The 15,976-nt window shown below is 51.0% G+C and overlaps 2 protein-coding genes and 1 long non-coding RNA gene across 5 annotated transcripts; 1 reads left to right on the plus strand and 2 right to left on the minus strand.

The window, feature by feature from the left end:
- Window positions 1-149: 149 nt before the first annotated feature.
- Ccdc183 (coiled-coil domain containing 183) lies at window positions 150-8,690 on the minus strand. Its single transcript, XM_027422911.2, has 14 exons — window positions 8,612-8,690; window positions 8,032-8,153; window positions 7,552-7,629; window positions 7,125-7,292; window positions 6,329-6,433; window positions 4,678-4,800; window positions 3,256-3,381; window positions 3,108-3,162; window positions 2,560-2,660; window positions 1,759-1,919; window positions 1,376-1,544; window positions 1,180-1,290; window positions 1,010-1,106; window positions 150-314 (listed from the first exon to the last, which is right to left on the minus strand). Exons 1-14 carry the CDS (start codon window positions 8,688-8,690, stop codon window positions 196-198), a joined length of 1,614 nt encoding a protein of 537 aa, XP_027278712.1. The 3' UTR covers window positions 150-195.
- On the plus strand, window positions 311-8,518 carry LOC113836470. Of its 2 annotated transcripts, XR_003486704.2 has the most exons (6): window positions 311-588; window positions 1,068-1,218; window positions 2,110-2,212; window positions 2,669-3,182; window positions 6,422-6,507; window positions 7,008-8,518. It is a non-coding gene; the product is annotated as an uncharacterized LOC113836470 (long non-coding RNA). The 2 variants fall into 2 exon arrangements; XR_004770410.1 differs by having other exon boundaries at window positions 2,110-3,182.
- Window positions 8,102-13,682, minus strand: Tmem141 (transmembrane protein 141). Of its 2 annotated transcripts, XR_004770409.1 has the most exons (7): window positions 13,533-13,682; window positions 13,213-13,279; window positions 12,934-13,017; window positions 12,621-12,728; window positions 12,053-12,146; window positions 9,465-11,070; window positions 8,102-8,958 (listed from the first exon to the last, which is right to left on the minus strand). XR_004770409.1 is itself a non-coding variant. In XM_027422912.2 (5 exons), the coding sequence occupies exons 1-5, from the start codon at window positions 13,584-13,586 to the stop codon at window positions 12,133-12,135; spliced, it is 327 nt and encodes a 108-aa protein (XP_027278713.1). In that variant the 5' UTR covers window positions 13,587-13,682; the 3' UTR covers window positions 11,640-12,132. The 2 variants fall into 2 exon arrangements, 1 of the variants encoding a protein (XP_027278713.1); XM_027422912.2 differs by lacking the exons at window positions 8,102-8,958; window positions 9,465-11,070 and having other exon boundaries at window positions 11,640-12,146.
- Window positions 13,683-15,976: the final 2,294 nt, after the last annotated feature.

The following is a 15,976-nucleotide window of genomic DNA, read 5'->3' on the forward strand; positions in this document are numbered from 1 at the left end:
GGCTACGGGGAGCCGAAAGGGACACGTAGACGCCGCATGCGCAGCGGACGCACTAGATCCAGCCCTTCCGAGCCGCCCCTCCTCTTCACTCCCCGTCCAAAGCCCCGCCTCCCCGCCCTCAAAGTTAAGTGGTTTCTCGTTTCTCTGGAGTAGTTCTGGAAAAATGTTTATTTGTGTACGAAAGCCCGGACAAGGCTACTTCTTCTTCTTCTTGGATACCTTGAGCTTGCCCTCAATCAGCCGCTGGCCCTGTCTCTTTATCTCGGCCCGCGAAGGGACGTAGCTATGGTCCACGTCCGCAAACTGGAAGGTTTCTGCACAGTAAGAAAGGAGTCAGCTGGCTCCCTCTTTTCAGAGACCCCCACCCCCACCCCCTTTACCCGTTTGGTTTTGCTGCCGTGGGCCTTCTCCTGTGTCTGGAGTTCATTTCAGAGATGGACCGATGACTGTAGACTCTCTGTGATCTGACCCCTGCCCTAAGTCACCCAAGGCCAGGTGCCAAGGAACCAGCATTTGCCAAGATGATCCACACTAGCCATCCTTCTCCGTTCACCCTACCCTGCCTTTGCAGCAGAAATTCCACTAAAGGTATGTTCTGGACTCCCTTCTGGCCCATGGAATGGTATGCTCCTTTGTCTCAGAAAAAAAATTATAAATTCTCCTATAGGTTAACCTCTGTCACCTCTATTCATTAAAGCCTTTCCCAGCTGGGCAGTTGTGATGCACGCCTTTAAACCCAGCACTTGGGAGGCAGAGGCAGGTGGATCTTTGTGAGTTTGAGGTCAGAAATAATTCCAGGGCAGCTAGGGCTGTTACACAGAGAAACCCTGTCTCAAAAACAAACACAAAAACCAAATAACCGAGCAAACACTTTCCCTTTAGCACCCAGTTTGCCAGTATGTTTGACTCTGGCAGAGTCTCTTGACTTGAGTTCAGATTCTATGTTCCAGCTATGGTCTCTGTTCCCCCTTCTCCATCTCCTCCCTGTGGTTGGTATCTAGGGCCTCACCTATCACGTCCTCTTCTTGGTCCTCAAAGGTGATTCTGGTATTATGTTTCTCCTTTAGAGTTGTTGACTCCAGGATGTCGCTCACCATTGTGTCCACCTGCAGAAAAGCAACCTTATCAGCTTGGAGAGGACTTGGGCTTTGCAGATCCCCCTCCGTGGCCCAGGGCTACCTCCTCATTTCTGGACAGCATTTTCATGCGCTCAGTCAGGTACATAAGCTTCCCCTCACAATACTCCAGCTTGCCGTACACATCAAGGGTATCAGAGACTGCTGCTTCTTTCTGTAGGCCGGAGGGGCAGATTGTTTTTCTGGTGGCCCCACATGAGGACCCTGTGTACAGCAGCTCCCCATCCCGGGGCTGGTACCTGGGTGGCTGGCAAGGTGATGCCGATGAGCCGGATGTAGAGGTTGTCAATACCTGTCTGGATGGCCAGTAGCAGCTGCTGGCTTTTGATCACGTTGTTGTGGGCCAGCTGGAGCCTTGCTTTTTCCTCTTCTAGCGTGGCCGTCATCTTTTTTTCAATAGAATTAAAGCTGTGGAGGAGGTAGGCACAGCAGTAAGGGTGGGACAGTACTCAGGACCCACAGGGATCCTGAACCAGGTGTTGTGTCAACTTCAGGGGCTCATGAATTCAGCTTAAAGCAGGTGAGTCCTTAGCTCTTCTGCAGATGCACAGGTTTATTGGCAATAGATATGTACAGCTACTAACTTGTACCTGTGGCGCCATCCAGCAGCCCTGAAACATACCCATCCGAGCTGGGTGTCTGGTGGAACTTGAGCAGTGCCTCTTCAAGTTCCAGCTTCTTCATCAGGGCCTCCAACTGTCTCCGCCGCTCCTCACAGTCCTCCATCTGTAGCTCCAGGTTCTCCTCTGTATTCTTCTGAGCCAGGAAGCGGCCAGCTATGTCCTAACCAGTCCAGGGCAGAGAGAAACAGGTGTGGGCCTAAAAGGTAGTAGGACCTCATAGCTCTTCCCAATGGATAGTGCAGCTTCTTGGTACTTAGAGCTCAGTCATAACACTGAATAGTTTGGGTACTAAGGTTTATGAGGGGCTGGGCAGAAGGGTAGCCTGTCCTGATACATGGCTTTCATGACAGGCAGAGGGTAAGTAACCCCATCTACCAGGAAGAGATCATGTATCACCTTCAGTCAAGATGCTATGGATGGGAGCCCAAGGCTTGACAGTGGTAGGTAACTCAGGTAGGTCTATGACAAAAGGAGGCAAGCAGAAGCAGTTGTTCACTGTGACTGTCAAGTTGGGAAGGGGCTAGAGCTGTGGTGAGAGGCCAGGTCCTTAGCATTTGTACTTTCAAATTCTGGCAGACTCTGTCCTGTACATAGAATATAGTGGGAACATGCATCCATATGCTGGAGGTATCTTCATACCTCAAAAAAAAGAAAAAAAAAAAGGAAAGAAAGACTTATCCAGGCTTGAGAGCATCATATTTGGGGACCTCCCAGGGGGAGATTAAGTTTTGTGACCTTTTTGTAGAGCACCCCAGGCCCTGGCCTAGCTCAGTCACCCTCCAAGGGTCAGGGAGACTTACCCAGAGGTGGGAGCACTGCACAGCAGATTTGACCTTCTCTACCAAAGTAGTCACTTCCGTCTGGTATTCCATATCTGCTATGGAAGTTTCTCTTTTCCTCACTGGACAGAGTGGAGAAGGAAGGCCTAGTCAGTGTGCAAGAGTGGCTACCTGGTGGCTCTATAGACACTCAAACTTCAAAGAAGACACCCAGGATGTTGGGTACCCTTATGTGGTACCTGTACCTGCTCTCCTCAGCCTGACCCTTCAGAGTACCTTGGGAAACTCAAGGACAGACAAGGACCAGGAGCAGCATGACGTCATGTGGCTCTGGGAAGCAGTTCTGAGATGTCACTGGGTGACCGAGCTCTAGTTACTAGAGATAGCATCTCTGCAGCCACCTTGTGCCATAGGCTCTCAGATTCTTCAGGGACAGTCAGGGAGAGGCAGGGGCCGTCTGTCTTCCTCACCCTAGTGATCACTGGCCTCATGGTGACCTGACTGAGCAGTCCCAGTCATTGCTGGCTCCTGGAGACCTTAGCTGGACAAGACGAGGAGCTGAGACTCACCCTTCAAGTTCTCCATACTCATCAGATTGGAGGAGAAATCCAAGTCCCTCCGGCCCTGATGGGAGAGAGAACCAGGTGAGAATGAGAAGTGACGGATCCTCCCTGCTCTTCCCCCAGTGGGTGAGGGCTGCCACGGTTCAAGATGTACACGGCGGTACTTTTCGCTGGTCTCCTTGGTGTGGATCTTGTCAATAAGCTTCTTCTGCTGATTCAGCCGGTTCTCCCGTGCCCTTCGCTCCTCAATGAAGGTCGCCTCCCCTTGCCTCATGTTCCTCTGGGGACATAAAGATTCAGTGGGGATACTGTCTCACCAAGGGTCCTCCCAGTGGCCAGTTTTTAGTCTTCATCGTATGGAAGAAAGCTGGCTGTTCTTTTCTTCTTACTGGCTCCACTATTTTCTTGGGTGCCCTTTTGCAGAGACTCCTGGATAACACATGCCTACTGACTTTTCCCTCTAGCCCAAGTTCTCTCCTTTCCACTAGTCCCTTTGCCTTTAGTTGCCTCCTGGCCTGTTCCACTTAGAACCCATTAAATTGGATTTAACATATCTAAAAGCAATTCATCCCCTTTGTTCTCAAACTTGGTCTCTCCTCCATCCTGCTTTTGTGGCTGAAAACTATCATCCCTCCTTCCTTGCTTCCGTTGCCTTTCTCTTACACCACTCCTATCACTAAAGTTCACTGTGGTCACCCCTTACCCCTGCCCTGTCTGCTTCTGCCACCCCACCCCATTATACTACTGGCCTGGCCACACAGCCAGTAGTTCTGCTCCCCTTCTGGAACCCGCAGTTAATGTGTGCCACTATAAAATACAATCTGTGGTGGATTTTTTGTTGTTTGTTTGTTGCTTGTTTCCAAGACAGGGTTTTTCTGTGTAGCCCTGGCTGTCCTGGAACTCATTCTGTAGATCAGGCTGGCCTTGAACTCAGAGATCTGTCTGCCTCTGCTTCCTGACTGCTGGGATTTAAAGGCTTGTGCCACCATGCCCAGCATAAAGCTCAATCTGATCATGTGTCCTTCTATCTTCTTGGAGGCTGTAAGCCTGAGGATCCTATAGCCTCCACTGTCTCATGCAGGGAAGCTATGTCAGGCTCTGTGCACTAACATGTGGCAACAGCCTTGGCTTCTCTGTTCTTTCTCCTTCTGAGCTCTGATTACTCCTGGACTTTGCTGGCCTTTCAGGGCCCATTCAAGCATATTTCCTTGGAAAGCCACCCTAGAGACTTCTGAAACCCATTGCCTCTTCCTGCCATACTGACGGAGATATGATGTGGTGGGCTACTGGATGAATTGCCCATGTCAGGAGGATGGGGCTTGATGGCCCCTAGTCCTGTCTCCCTAGAGACAGGGATTCTGGTAGTGACAAAGTGAATAGACACCCATTGTCCTGGCCACATTTATTATGGCCTCTGTTCCCAAATTGACTTTCTCTGTCCCATTGGTAGGGCTGAGAATGGATTTCTCCAGGGATGATGGGTATGGTAGGCATAGGATGTCCAGATAGGTTCTGAACAAGATAAGATAAGATCAAGAGAGCTAGCAATTGATGGTTCCCCAATCCTGGGACTCACCCTGACCTCATCAGTAATCATCATGGCATCTTGGGACACGATCGTCATATCTGACAGCTCCAAGCAGTACTTGGTCACCGTGTTCTGAAGCTTGTCTAGCTCTGTGGGATAGCTTGCCAGAACCTATCAGGATGGGCAAAGGCAACATGGTCATGAAGCCATGGCTTCCTTTGGTGCTATCATACTCTATTGCTGGCTTTGCTGAGCTCTCTGATTCTCTTCCACTCTTCATTCCCAGACTGTATAAGCCTGGGAACAGGGTCGGGCTTCTGTCAGTGGCCCAGCCTCTGGGCAAGTCACAGGAGAAAGAAGTGCTCTAGTATGGATAGTCATTGGTGATCTATGAACTCTCATTACCCAGGACAAGAAGATATGATGACACAGTGTTGTACCCAGCAGAGGTCAACTTTAAAACCCAGGAGGGTTTGCTTGGGGGCATCTTTGGTCTGAAGTGGAACAAAGGGGCTTGAAAGATGGGCTTGGAGCCAGATAGGGTTCAAAGTGACATTCACTTCTAATCAGCTAGCTTTGTGATCTTGGGATCACACTTAGCCAGGTTTCTGTTAGGATAGATGGAGAAGTAACACATATTTAGCACAAGGCTAGGTGCATTGATGGACAAGGAAGCTTAGCTATTGATATTTTGCTGTTAAAACCTGTACATGCTGAATCTTGGCCAATTAAAAAAAAAGTGGATATGGGGCTCTGTTTCAAGTGTGTTCTGGAAAGAAAGTTCTACAAAGAACACCTAGGTGAAAGTGTGGGGAGGGTTTGACACAGGAAGGAAAAGTGGGCAGGGCTTCCAGTTGAGCCTGCAGCACTGGGGTCAGGTAAGAAGGACAGACCAGAGCATGATGGTGAGATCCTGGCTTAGGGATATGACCCCCACATGGAGAGGCTGCTGCATCTGCCTACATACCAACCCTTGCTCCCAGCGATGCTATGCCACTCCCTTTCTTAGGATGAAGGCATTAGGGATTTCTCCCGGCCACTTTCTCCACTGCTGCCTTCAGTACCCTGCTGCCCTGAAGCCCTTTCTCCCCCACTTCCACTATGGGAGCCATAGTGGGAGTATGCCCGGTGAGATTCATGGTCATGGCTCCCTGGGGCTTACATGGGCCAGAATTTACTTCCTCCTGCTTCCAATACAGAAAGCAGAGTAGCCAGATCCAAAGTGGGCAGGAAGCTGTGTGTTCACCACATTTTGGGAGGTGGGAAAGGAGCCTACCCTGAACCATGTTAAGGGACTTCCTGGGAGGGGAGTATGGCCCATCTTTGACCCTCAAAGACCCAAACTAAACTGTTTAATATGTGAAAGAAAGAGTTCTGGGGTGTGTGTGTGTGTGTGTGTGTGTGTGTGTGTGTGTGTGTGTGTGATTTGCATTTATCTGTTTTTGAGCAGGTTCTCACTGTGTAGCCCAGGCTGGCCTGGAATGTGTAATCTCCCATCTTAGGCTCTTGAGTGCTGAGATCACAGACCTGTGCTACCATGCCCAGGCTTAAGCCCAAACAACAGGTGCACCCCATAATATGCTCGTGTGGAACGACAAAAATGAAGTTCTCTAAAGAAAGTTTCCACATACTTTTAGGGCTGCTTTGCTGGCTGCTTGGAAGAGAGTGGCAGGTGAGGCTCCCTGGGTGAGAGGCTCACCTTCTTCAGATAATCCAGCAGGTCTGTGTACAACATGTGGATGTTCTGGCTGGTGGTGATCTTGATCGTGGTCTTTTCGATGTTGTTCTCCAGCTGGCGGATAATCTGATGGCAGTGGTGGAGTTGGATCACTGAAAAGGCTTGGTGACAAGACCCATCTCCCGGAAACCTCAGATCAGGTGTGAAGAGGCAGAACCCTGCCCAGGAGGGCTCGGGGTGAGGGATGGGAGTGGGAGGCTGGGCTTTCACACAAGGGTGTTGGGCTCCCCTAGTTTTGCCCCTACCACCAGGCCCCGCAGGAGAAGTCATTATTGTACATCTTATCCACCTCCCAGTAACCATGTATAAAATGGTTTTGCTTCCCAACTTCATGTTTACAGCTGTGTGATAAAACATTACCTCAGAGCATCGGTTTCCCGCTCCCTGTTAGTAAGTTTTCCTCTTTGTACACAGCCATGTAAAGCACAGACTAACCAAAGGGTCTTGCCCGTCCGGAGGTCTCACCCTTCTGATGTAGTCCCACCCTTCCGCTGGAGGCCAGTTTCACCAGCTAAAGTGTTTTTGCCTTATAAAGATCCTCACCAAAGGAGATGCCCTTCCCGCAGAACCCTGCCTAATCAGCGGTTCAGCCTTAATACAGGGTCCCCTGTCTGAAGGCGGGACTCTGTCCTTGTTACAGAATCTCCACATCTTCTGGCGTAGAACAACCCTTTCGGAGTCTTGCTCGCTGAGTCCCGCCGCTCCCGGAAGTTCTGGCGCACAGTCGGAGCCCCGCCCCCGCCCGGTACCCGGGCACCTGCAGCAGCTTTAGTTCATCCTTAGTGGCATCAGGCTGGCTCCGCAGGCTGGCCAGTTCCAGCTGCAAGCTCTCCAGCTTCTGTCCTCGTCGCCGAGCTAGATGGATCAGCACGTTGTGTGCATTCACACGGTCGAAGACGTACTTACGCAGCTTCTCCCGAGCCACCTGGGTCCGGAAAGGCGCCCGCGTGTGGGTGCAAGAGGGAACGCCGCGGGGACCCCAGGGAGGCTGCAGGTCGGGGACCCGCGGCTGCCCCATAGGGAGCAAGAGGAGAGAACGCGCTTCGCTTTCCGCCGGCCTCTGGCCTGCTAATAGGCAACATTTACTGTGGGCGAGCCTCCGGGACTATGGCTGAGAGGGGCGAGTAATTCTTTTGGTCTGCCCCCCGCCACGTCCCCCGTCTCCCCCGCCCCCGCCTCGTTACCTCCATAGTACTACGGCAGTGTGCCATCTTCATGGACGCATCCTTCGCGCAGGCCTTGGAGATGGTCCACTGATCATACTGTGGAGCGGTGGTGGCTGAGCCGGGAGCCTGGCCCTTTTGCGTTCCCTTTGGCACTGATAACTCAGGAGTATCCCTTCAGCGCCTCTTACTCGCTGCTAGCCCAGCAAGGAGACCGTTGGTCCTGGGACCCCTGAGCAGAGCGTGCAGGACCCCCTCCAGGGACATCCCTACTCCAGTGTGATGGGGTTCGGAAAGGAGGTCAGAGAGCCCAAGGAGTCCCTGCTGCCGGTGCTAAGCACTCCGGGTGGGTGTTGGGGAACCTGCCCTGGGCACCAGTCACAAAGGTACCCACCCCGGCAGGCCTTCTGGTCCAGATAAAGGGATAGGGTATGTGCATGTGTTAAGTGAGCGGCCACCTCCTATTCTCCAGACTGCGAGGGGTGAGTGAGGCTTTCGCACCTTTTTAGCCAAAGCCCAGTCATGGGCCCCTCGACGGAGGTTTCTGCGCAGGAGGCTCAGTGTAGCCTTGTTCTGTGCTGTCTTCTCCTTCACACTCTGGATCTGGAGCGCCCGACATTGTTCTGTAGGTGACAGAGGGAACAAGATTACCAGACAGTAGGCCAAAGGACTGACTGGGAATCTCAGCAAAATACCCAGAGAGCCTGGTGGAATACGGCATCGCCTCTGTGACCATTTCTCTCCTCTTTCCCCTTCCTGTTCTGGAAGACTCAGGCTTCTCCACTCAAAGTGGTAATCTGCAAGGCTCTCCAGAGATGGATACTGGGCAGTAAAGAGGGGGAGGGGGGAAGCTAAGACCAGGGATGGGGAACCCTGTCTCTTTCAGAGCTTCTGTGCCCAGAAACAGGCAGACCCCTCCTCCACCCCTCCAACTTTGGAACAATATTGTGGTAAATACACAAATCTCCTTGAAACTCCCCTCACACAACAGACCCTTCTGTGACTTTTGCCCACTGTGGGGGCCTGGGTGGGTAGTAGAATGGCAAGTTGCCAGAGTGGCAGTCCTCAGTGTGAGGCTCACCCTGGAGCCTAGTGATGGTCCTTAGCTCCTGTATTTGCGCCTCCACAGTCGCTTTAGCCACTTCATTGTGAATCTTCATGGTGGGCCTAAAGGTCCTCCAGGGGCCCTGTGCGCCTTTCGCCCTCCCTGTGCAGTTGCCTGCTCAACTGAGCCTAGGTTGAGATTGTCCTTGGAATTTCAGGTCATTGTGACGGGACCAAGGTTCTCAATGCCCTGGGAACCCTGAAATTCCATCCTTCTGGAATTCACCCTTTCAAATTCATCCTCAGGGACACCTCTGGGTACTTGCCCTAATGGAAATGAGTCTTGAGGTTGCTGCTTCAGGAGCTCCATTGGACACCAGAGACCTTTTGGTAGTGGTAGGCAGTTTGTGATGGTTTAATAAACACTTCACCCAGCACCCCCCCACACACACACTTCCCTGTTCCCGCCCCTGCTCCTAAGGCCACAAAGCAGCTTGACTGTGCCTCCCACTTCTAACCTCAGTGTCTGTGCTTGGCTTGGCGAGACCTCTCTCTCTCCAGCCCATACTCATAGTCCAAAGCCCAGGCACTGGGTGACCTGGCATCCCACCCCAGCTTCTGCCCATCACTGGTCTGTCTCTTCCAACTTTCCCAGAACTGTCTGTCTGTCTGGTGCCACCCTGTCTGACTCCCACCTCCCTCAGTTCCAGGGACTTTGGAAGTCACTGGCAGGGGCAAGTCCACACATCTACACCCAACCCCTTCCTTTAGAGCAGTGTGCCAGGAGCAATCAGCAACCCAGAACACCATGGGGTATGTGAGCAGACACTTTCTGAAACCTAGTCTGCCTGGGTCTGCATAACTAAGTAAAGGGGGGGGGAGAGGCTTACTCTTCAGACATTTATTCTTCAGTCTGTGAGTAGAAGGCTGGGTCAGGGTGTCCAATGGCTGGTTCTTCTGCTGTGTTTCCCCTCTGCTGTCAATGCTTTCTGTTCCTGTGATCTCACGTGGTTGTCCCTCTGTGCCCATCTGTGTCGCAGTCTCCTCTTATAAGGATGCCAGAAAGACTGATTAGACCCATAGCATCAGTTAGCCCTAATGACTTCATTAAAGGGTTCATCTCCAGTAGTTGCCTTCTGAGATCCTGTGGGCTAGGACTTGAGTATATGAATTTGGGGGGTTATGTAGTCAGACCATGTGTATAACACAGGGCACATTAGTGTCTATCTTCCTGCCTTCTCACAAGGATCCCTTACCTTTTAGACACTTTCCTGTACAGTCTAAACTCTGTTTACCATCTGCCTCCCTTCTGGTCTACGCCTCATCCTCAAGAGGGCTGGAAGGACCTGCGATGGCCATAGCTGCTAACCTTACCTCCCTAGATTTTGGTGTCCCAGCTTGGTATCCAGCTGAGGCGGAGTCAACTTATATCCCCTAGTATTGACTCTTTCTTTTCCCTCAGATACAGAACTCCTGAATTGTAGTGGGACAAATGGCTGTCTAGAGCAAGGCTGCCTTCCTGGGTTTCCTTTCAGTAGATGTACCATGTGTCTTAGTTCTGGCCGGTAGTATGTATACAGACATGGTGGAAGAACTGTCCTCTTCCTTTCTTCTTTCTGTTAAATGGGATGAAGATGCAGTAGCTGGAGCTGGTGAAGCCACCTGGCACAATGAGCTAGGTTGAGAAGTGGGAGCCATTACAACAGGGAAGAGATTGAGGGAAGCCTGGGTCCCTGGCCCCAGAACAGCTTTTAAGACACTGCCAGGGTCTGAAGATGGCTTGTCCTCCAAAGCTCATGCTGGAGTTTACCCCCACCTCCACCCCATTGTGAGGTTTTAAGAGGGTAGAAAATAGGACTGTGTCATTCAAGGTAGGGCTTTTGAGAGATGATAAGAATTGAAGTTACCAGGGTAGAGCCACCATGGTCAAACCTTGATGACTTTATAGGAAGAGGAAGCGACATGTATGCTCTCTTTCTGGCCATATGACCTGTGATGTGTCTGGACTCTGCCAGAATGACAGCCACCACCAAATGGCTGTTGGGCCTTGGGCCTCCAGAACCATGGGCTAAAACATGTTTTTTAATTATTATAATCTGTCCAAGTCTGTGGTATGTTGTTGGCAACAGCACACACACTGATAGACCACTTACCTAGATTTCTACAAGAAATCTAAGTTGGCTCAAGCTTCTACTATGTGAGGCCTACTGCCACTTTGCCCACCACTTTATTCTCATAGACTTCCGATTGACAAGCTTGGTAGAGGTGTACAAGCAGGCCAAGACCAAGTCTTTGTGCTCCTGGAATGCCAAGGTTGGGACCATCTCTGTTCTTTTTAATGGGGCTGGTTGGTATGGGTGGTCTCACTCCCCCAGCCATTTCCTTTGGAGCTCTGCTGCTTCTTACTTCTTGGAGAAGGGGCTTCACTGATGCCAAGTGGGTGGGCATGACTCATGCCCCTGCCTGGACTCTGGCAGCAGCTAACTCTGTTCTGCCCTAGATTTGAAAGGAAGAGAAGCATTGGTGTAACTACATGGCCTAGATGGCTGGAAGGAACATCTAGTTCTGGGGCTGTTCTACATTAGGAACTAACTTCTGCATGTCCTCTAATGTCAGCTAATGGCCACACAGGTGCATGATCACATCTTTTCACCCCCTAGCTTCTTTTTGTTTTTCTTTTCGTTTTTTTGAGACAGGGTTTCTGTGTGTAGCCCTTGGCTATCTTAGAATTCCTTCTGTAGATCAGGCCAGCCTTGAACTCACAGATCCGCCTGCCTCCCGAGTGCAGGGATTAAAGGCATGCACCACCACTACCCAGGCTTTCTTTTTAAAATTATACCTGTATTTATTTATTTATTTATTTATTTAGTGTGTGCCTGTGCATGTGTAATGGGAAACCATATACCCCAGTAGAGATTAGAGAACCACATATGGGAGTTGTTACTCCTTCTACCATGTGGTTCTTGGGGATTAAACTCAGTCATCAGCAGGTACTTTACCCACTGAACAACCTCACCGACTCTTGTTTAATTGTGTTAGAACTCGAGTAGGAAAAGGACAAGCCATTTATTAGCCACAACCCTCCATAATTTATTATTTATTAGCCACAACCCTCCATAATTATCCTTGGACTTGGGTCACAGAGGTCAGAAAAGGGACCCCAAAGCACCAGAGAAGATACACAAGTCTCTTTCACCACTTGCAGCCTGCTGCCGCCCCCCACAGTTGTGTGCAACAGGATACAACCCTCTCTGATACCCTGCTTCTTACTGCTCCAGAGGAGACCCCCTCTCCCAGGCCCTTTTCCGAACTGGACTCCTGGCAAGTCCTGGATTTGGGGCAGCAATGGCATCACAGGTTGTCAGGCAGGTCTGCCCATACACATGTGTAGAGGACAGGTGACAAGGGCGCGCGTGTGTGTGTGTGTGTGTGTGTGTGTGTGTGTGTGTGTGTGTGTGGTGAGGTAGGAAGGACCAGCCTGTAGTTAGATGGGGTCAAAGTCTGTGCTCCAGGATTTCTCCGAGACAGATCCTCCACACCCCAGCAGCCAGAGCTCTTCTAGTCTTGATGGTCTGTAAGAGGCAAAGGGAAACAGCTGGATTCAGGTCTGTGGTTTTTGAGGGTCCCTGATCCTGTCCTGTCATGACAAAAACAGCTCCTGTCAGATGTGGTTACACAGGCTTATAATCCCAAGTCTAGGAGGTAGAAGCAGGACTCAAGGCCAGCCTGGACTATGGAACCTTTTGTTCTCAGAAGAACAAAATGAACAAGGACAATCTGGCCTGAGGCCCCTCAGATCCAGGGTCTCAGTCTTACACACTCCTTTCTGACTTGTTGGTGTAACTGCTGTGCCCTGTCCTAATTTCCTGGATCTTCCTCCAGGGAATGCACTGCTCAATCCTTGTTGTGATCTCTCTAGCCTCAGCCCCTCAAGGGGAAGGCAAGGCTGGCTGGAGGGAAGGGGATCAGTCTATCATTTGAGTCTTGTGGGTTTGTCTTCCTGAAACTTGTTGCTGCGCCTCTGGGGCCCTCTCACCTATGCTCACCTGTGCTCATGTCTTTGGGGAGTTTCCCTGTCTCCAGGAAGAGCCAGAGATCTCTGCATTTCTGAGACTCCATTCTTGTCACCTTGTAGCTGGCCACAGACCCTACAACTGGAGAGCAGGAAGCAGGAGGGTGGTGAGTTGGGGACCTTAACCTCTGAGCTTTTCACAGGGGACCTGGCATATGTTCATTCTGGACAGACAGGGTGGGTGGGCTCCAGCCACAGTCGGGTCTTTATCAGAAACACACCAACGTTGTAGAGCCCCTGGTAATGGATGCATTTTAGGGCCTAAGCACCCACCATGGAGTACTCACCGGCAGACACCAGAAAGTTCCACTGGACAGGGTATGGAAATTTCCGCTTAATGAACAGCTGCAGACCGAAAGTCGCACCAGTGCCTACCAAGAGCCAAGGAACCCTTGATTTGATAAGGCTGCAAGGAGGTGGTTTTGGTGCCTACTGCACCTGCAGTGCAGGCAAGATGACTTGGCGCCACCTTCTGGGAAGACACGGTGGGACAGTAGGTTACATTTTTTTTTTTTCCCCCTTTAAGGTGGGTCCTTTGTGCACCCCGAGACCCCTGGAACGCCTACCTGTGACAAAGGTGAAAACGCCCTTCATGAAGGCGTTCGACTGGCACACGGCATATTCCTCGAGTCCCTGGGATGGGGGTGGTGGTGTTTATGGCTCGGTTCCCTTTCCTCTTTCCCTCCTGCTCCTCCTTTGGGCATGACCTGGCCTTGGGTAGGGACACTAGGGACTGGATATATCCCACTCTCCCCTAAACTCATTCAGCGTCTCTATTCCTATGGCAGGAGGATCCCCCCTCCGCCACTCTTTGACGGAGCTCCCTCTGCCTGTAGTCTCCTTGAGATCAGTTTCTAAAGCACCCCAAGCCAGCCTTCTTTCTCACCGGGTGCTTGGCGGCCACTGCGTCATCCACTCGGGACAGGCCCAAATTCACCATGGTTGGCCGAGTTCGCCAGGGAAGACCGTCTCCTGGGGGCGGGGTGGGGCCAAAGACTCGGGCTTGCGCAGAACGCAGAACGTAGCAGAGAGTATCAGGATCCCGAAAGCCCCGCCTAAGAGGAGGAATCTAGACTCACGTGGGCTGTGGAGGGGAGGGAATGGATCTCGCTCGGAGTTGAGCTTGGGGTTTTTGTGACACTGAAAGCAGCCCTGGCTTTCGTCACTACTTCAAGAGCGCAATGGTCGTTCTTATTACATGAGATGGGGCTCCGCTTTAAGACTTCAATTAACGATTCTCCGAAAGTCACAACGAGTAGAGACTTTTGAAACTCCAGAAATTCAGTTGAACCCATTTTTAGTGCCTGCTCTGTGTCCGGGGCTGGGGTCCTATGGAGGAGTCCATAGAGCTGCCCACAGGAGGTCACAAGGTACTGGTTGGACAGGGAGAGGCCAGGACATGGGACATCCAGAGGCTTCCAGAGGGCAGTTGGTGGGCTGAGCGTTTTGGAAAGTATGAGCCAGGAGTAGAGAAGGATTGGATGGTATGTGAAAAACATCTCTGGGACACAGGTGGGTGGACTACCTGAAATTGACTTTGCCAACCAAACATGAGAGGAGCTAGGGACAGAGAGGGACTGTAAATGCTTTTCAGGGAATCTCGTGGGTTGTTTGGCTTACCATAGAGTGTCCCAGCAGATCAGAAGCCAAGTTGATGGCATAGCCCAGTGGGCTGTGGCAGGACTCAGCTGCATGGGTTGGGCTCAGAGACTGTGGGCAGCAGGTTTGAGTGGGTTTAGGGTTTTGCCAGGCATTTATATCTGGGTGAAAAGTGTTTTGAGAATCTGGCTGTGGTGTGTACCCAAGTCATCCTAGCACTGGGGAGGTGAAGGTCAGTATGGGCTGAACTTGAGGGCCTGTTTCAGAGAGAGAGGGAGGGGAGGGAAGGGGGTTGGACTTAGGGCTTCAAGGTTGCATGGTAAGCAGTTTAAAGACTCAGTCCCATCTTTTATTTTTTAGTTACATATGTCTGTATTGTGGGTATGTGCACATATGTGTAGGTGCCTGCATAGGTCAGAAGGGAGCATCTGGTTCCAAGTTATAGGCATCTATGAGAGACAAGCTATAGGTTGTGGGAACTGAACTCCAGACCTCTCTGAGTAGTGAGTGTTCTTATCTACTGAGCGCCCCTCCCCCTCCTCCTCTTCTTTTTGCTTTTGCAAACTGAGAGATCCACCTGCCTCAAGAGTGCTGGAATTAAAGGCAGGCACCACCACCACCCAGCAAAAAGATTGATAATTGGGTACTAGAGCGATGGCTCAGCAGTTAAGAGCACTAACTGTTCTTGCAGAGGACCTGGGTTCCATTCCCAGCAACCACATGCAGCTCACAACCATCCGTAACTACAGTCTGAGGGAATTTGATTTCCTCATTTGGCTTCCATAGGTACCAGGCACACATGTGCTACACAGGCATATATTCAGGCAAAACACACATATACATAAAATGAAAAGCTTTGTTAAAAAAAAGATAGATTATTGCTTATTACTTAAAGTCATTGATATTTTGTATGGAATCTAGAGAAATTTAGGATGCTCCTAAAAATAAAAATGTACCCTCAAGTCCTACTAACTGGCATTAGCTGGTACCTAACAGTGGAAGAGACATGAAGACTGTACAGCTGGTGTTACCAGTACGTGTTCCCTTTAGGACTCTTGGGAACCCTGGAGTATCCATAAAGAGGTCTCTGAGTGGGGACCCCTCTGTCTTCACATCCTCACCCCAGCCTCTCACTCAGCCCTCTGCTGCCTCCCTTTCCCCCTCAGTTTCTGCACCTGTCCCTTGGTCCCCTTCTCTTCTATGGGGACAATGATTGGGTTTGTGTTCCCTGTGGAGTCACTCTGTCAACATCAGCTTCCCTACCATGGGAACAGTGGTTATCTCAGGTATCCCCAGATTTGCCCCAAAGAGTCACTTTAGTTTGTTGTGTCCATATGGATGAAAGTACCATCTGCATCCTCCTAATACTGGCACCCATCCTATTCCTCTGTCAGCTTGAATATTTTGGTGCTCTTCTTTCTTAGGGTCTAGGCCAGTAGGTGTCACTCAAGTTGCTACCTCTGCCTCCTGTACTTGCTGCCCTCTTTTCTCAGCTGAATGACCTTCAAGATCCTGAAGCCTTGGCAAGGCGGGGTGTGTGGTCATCAATGGTCAGGGAGCTCCTGGTCTGACTGGCTACATGTAGCATTTTTTTTCACAGTGGGTCCTGGCTTTGTACTCCTGGGCCTGGTCATAGCACTGCAACTACCTGCTCCATTGCTATGGGGCTGCACTGTAGGCCTCACCCTCTGAACCTTCCAGGATGGACACACTTGTCTCCTGAGAATGAGC

This window comes from Cricetulus griseus, chromosome 6 (genome assembly GCF_003668045.3).
Source record: "Cricetulus griseus strain 17A/GY chromosome 6, alternate assembly CriGri-PICRH-1.0, whole genome shotgun sequence".
NCBI lineage: Eukaryota > Metazoa > Chordata > Mammalia > Rodentia > Cricetidae > Cricetulus > Cricetulus griseus.

What these genes read in the sequence shown, in the direction of transcription:
- Ccdc183 (XM_027422911.2), bottom strand. Translation starts at nt 8,690, where the DNA reads ATGAAGATTCACAATGAAGTGGCTAAAGCGACTGTGGAGGCGCAAATA. An exon ending in TGATTACTGATGAGGTCAGG is followed by an intron (nt 3,382 to 4,677) that starts GTGAGTCCCAGG and finishes TTATGTCCCCAG; the next exon opens with AGGAACATGAGGCAAGGGGA. An exon ending in TGCAGTGCTCCCACCTCTGG is followed by an intron (nt 1,920 to 2,559) that starts GTAAGTCTCCCT and finishes TGGACTGGTTAG; the next exon opens with GACATAGCTGGCCGCTTCCT.
- Tmem141 (XM_027422912.2), bottom strand. Translation starts at nt 13,586, where the DNA reads ATGGTGAATTTGGGCCTGTCCCGAGTGGATGACGCAGTGGCCGCCAAG. An exon ending in CGTTTTCACCTTTGTCACAG is followed by an intron (nt 13,018 to 13,212) that starts GTAGGCGTTCCA and finishes GGCTCTTGGTAG; the next exon opens with GCACTGGTGCGACTTTCGGT. An exon ending in GAACTTTCTGGTGTCTGCCG is followed by an intron (nt 12,729 to 12,933) that starts GTGAGTACTCCA and finishes CCTGCTCTCCAG; the next exon opens with TTGTAGGGTCTGTGGCCAGC.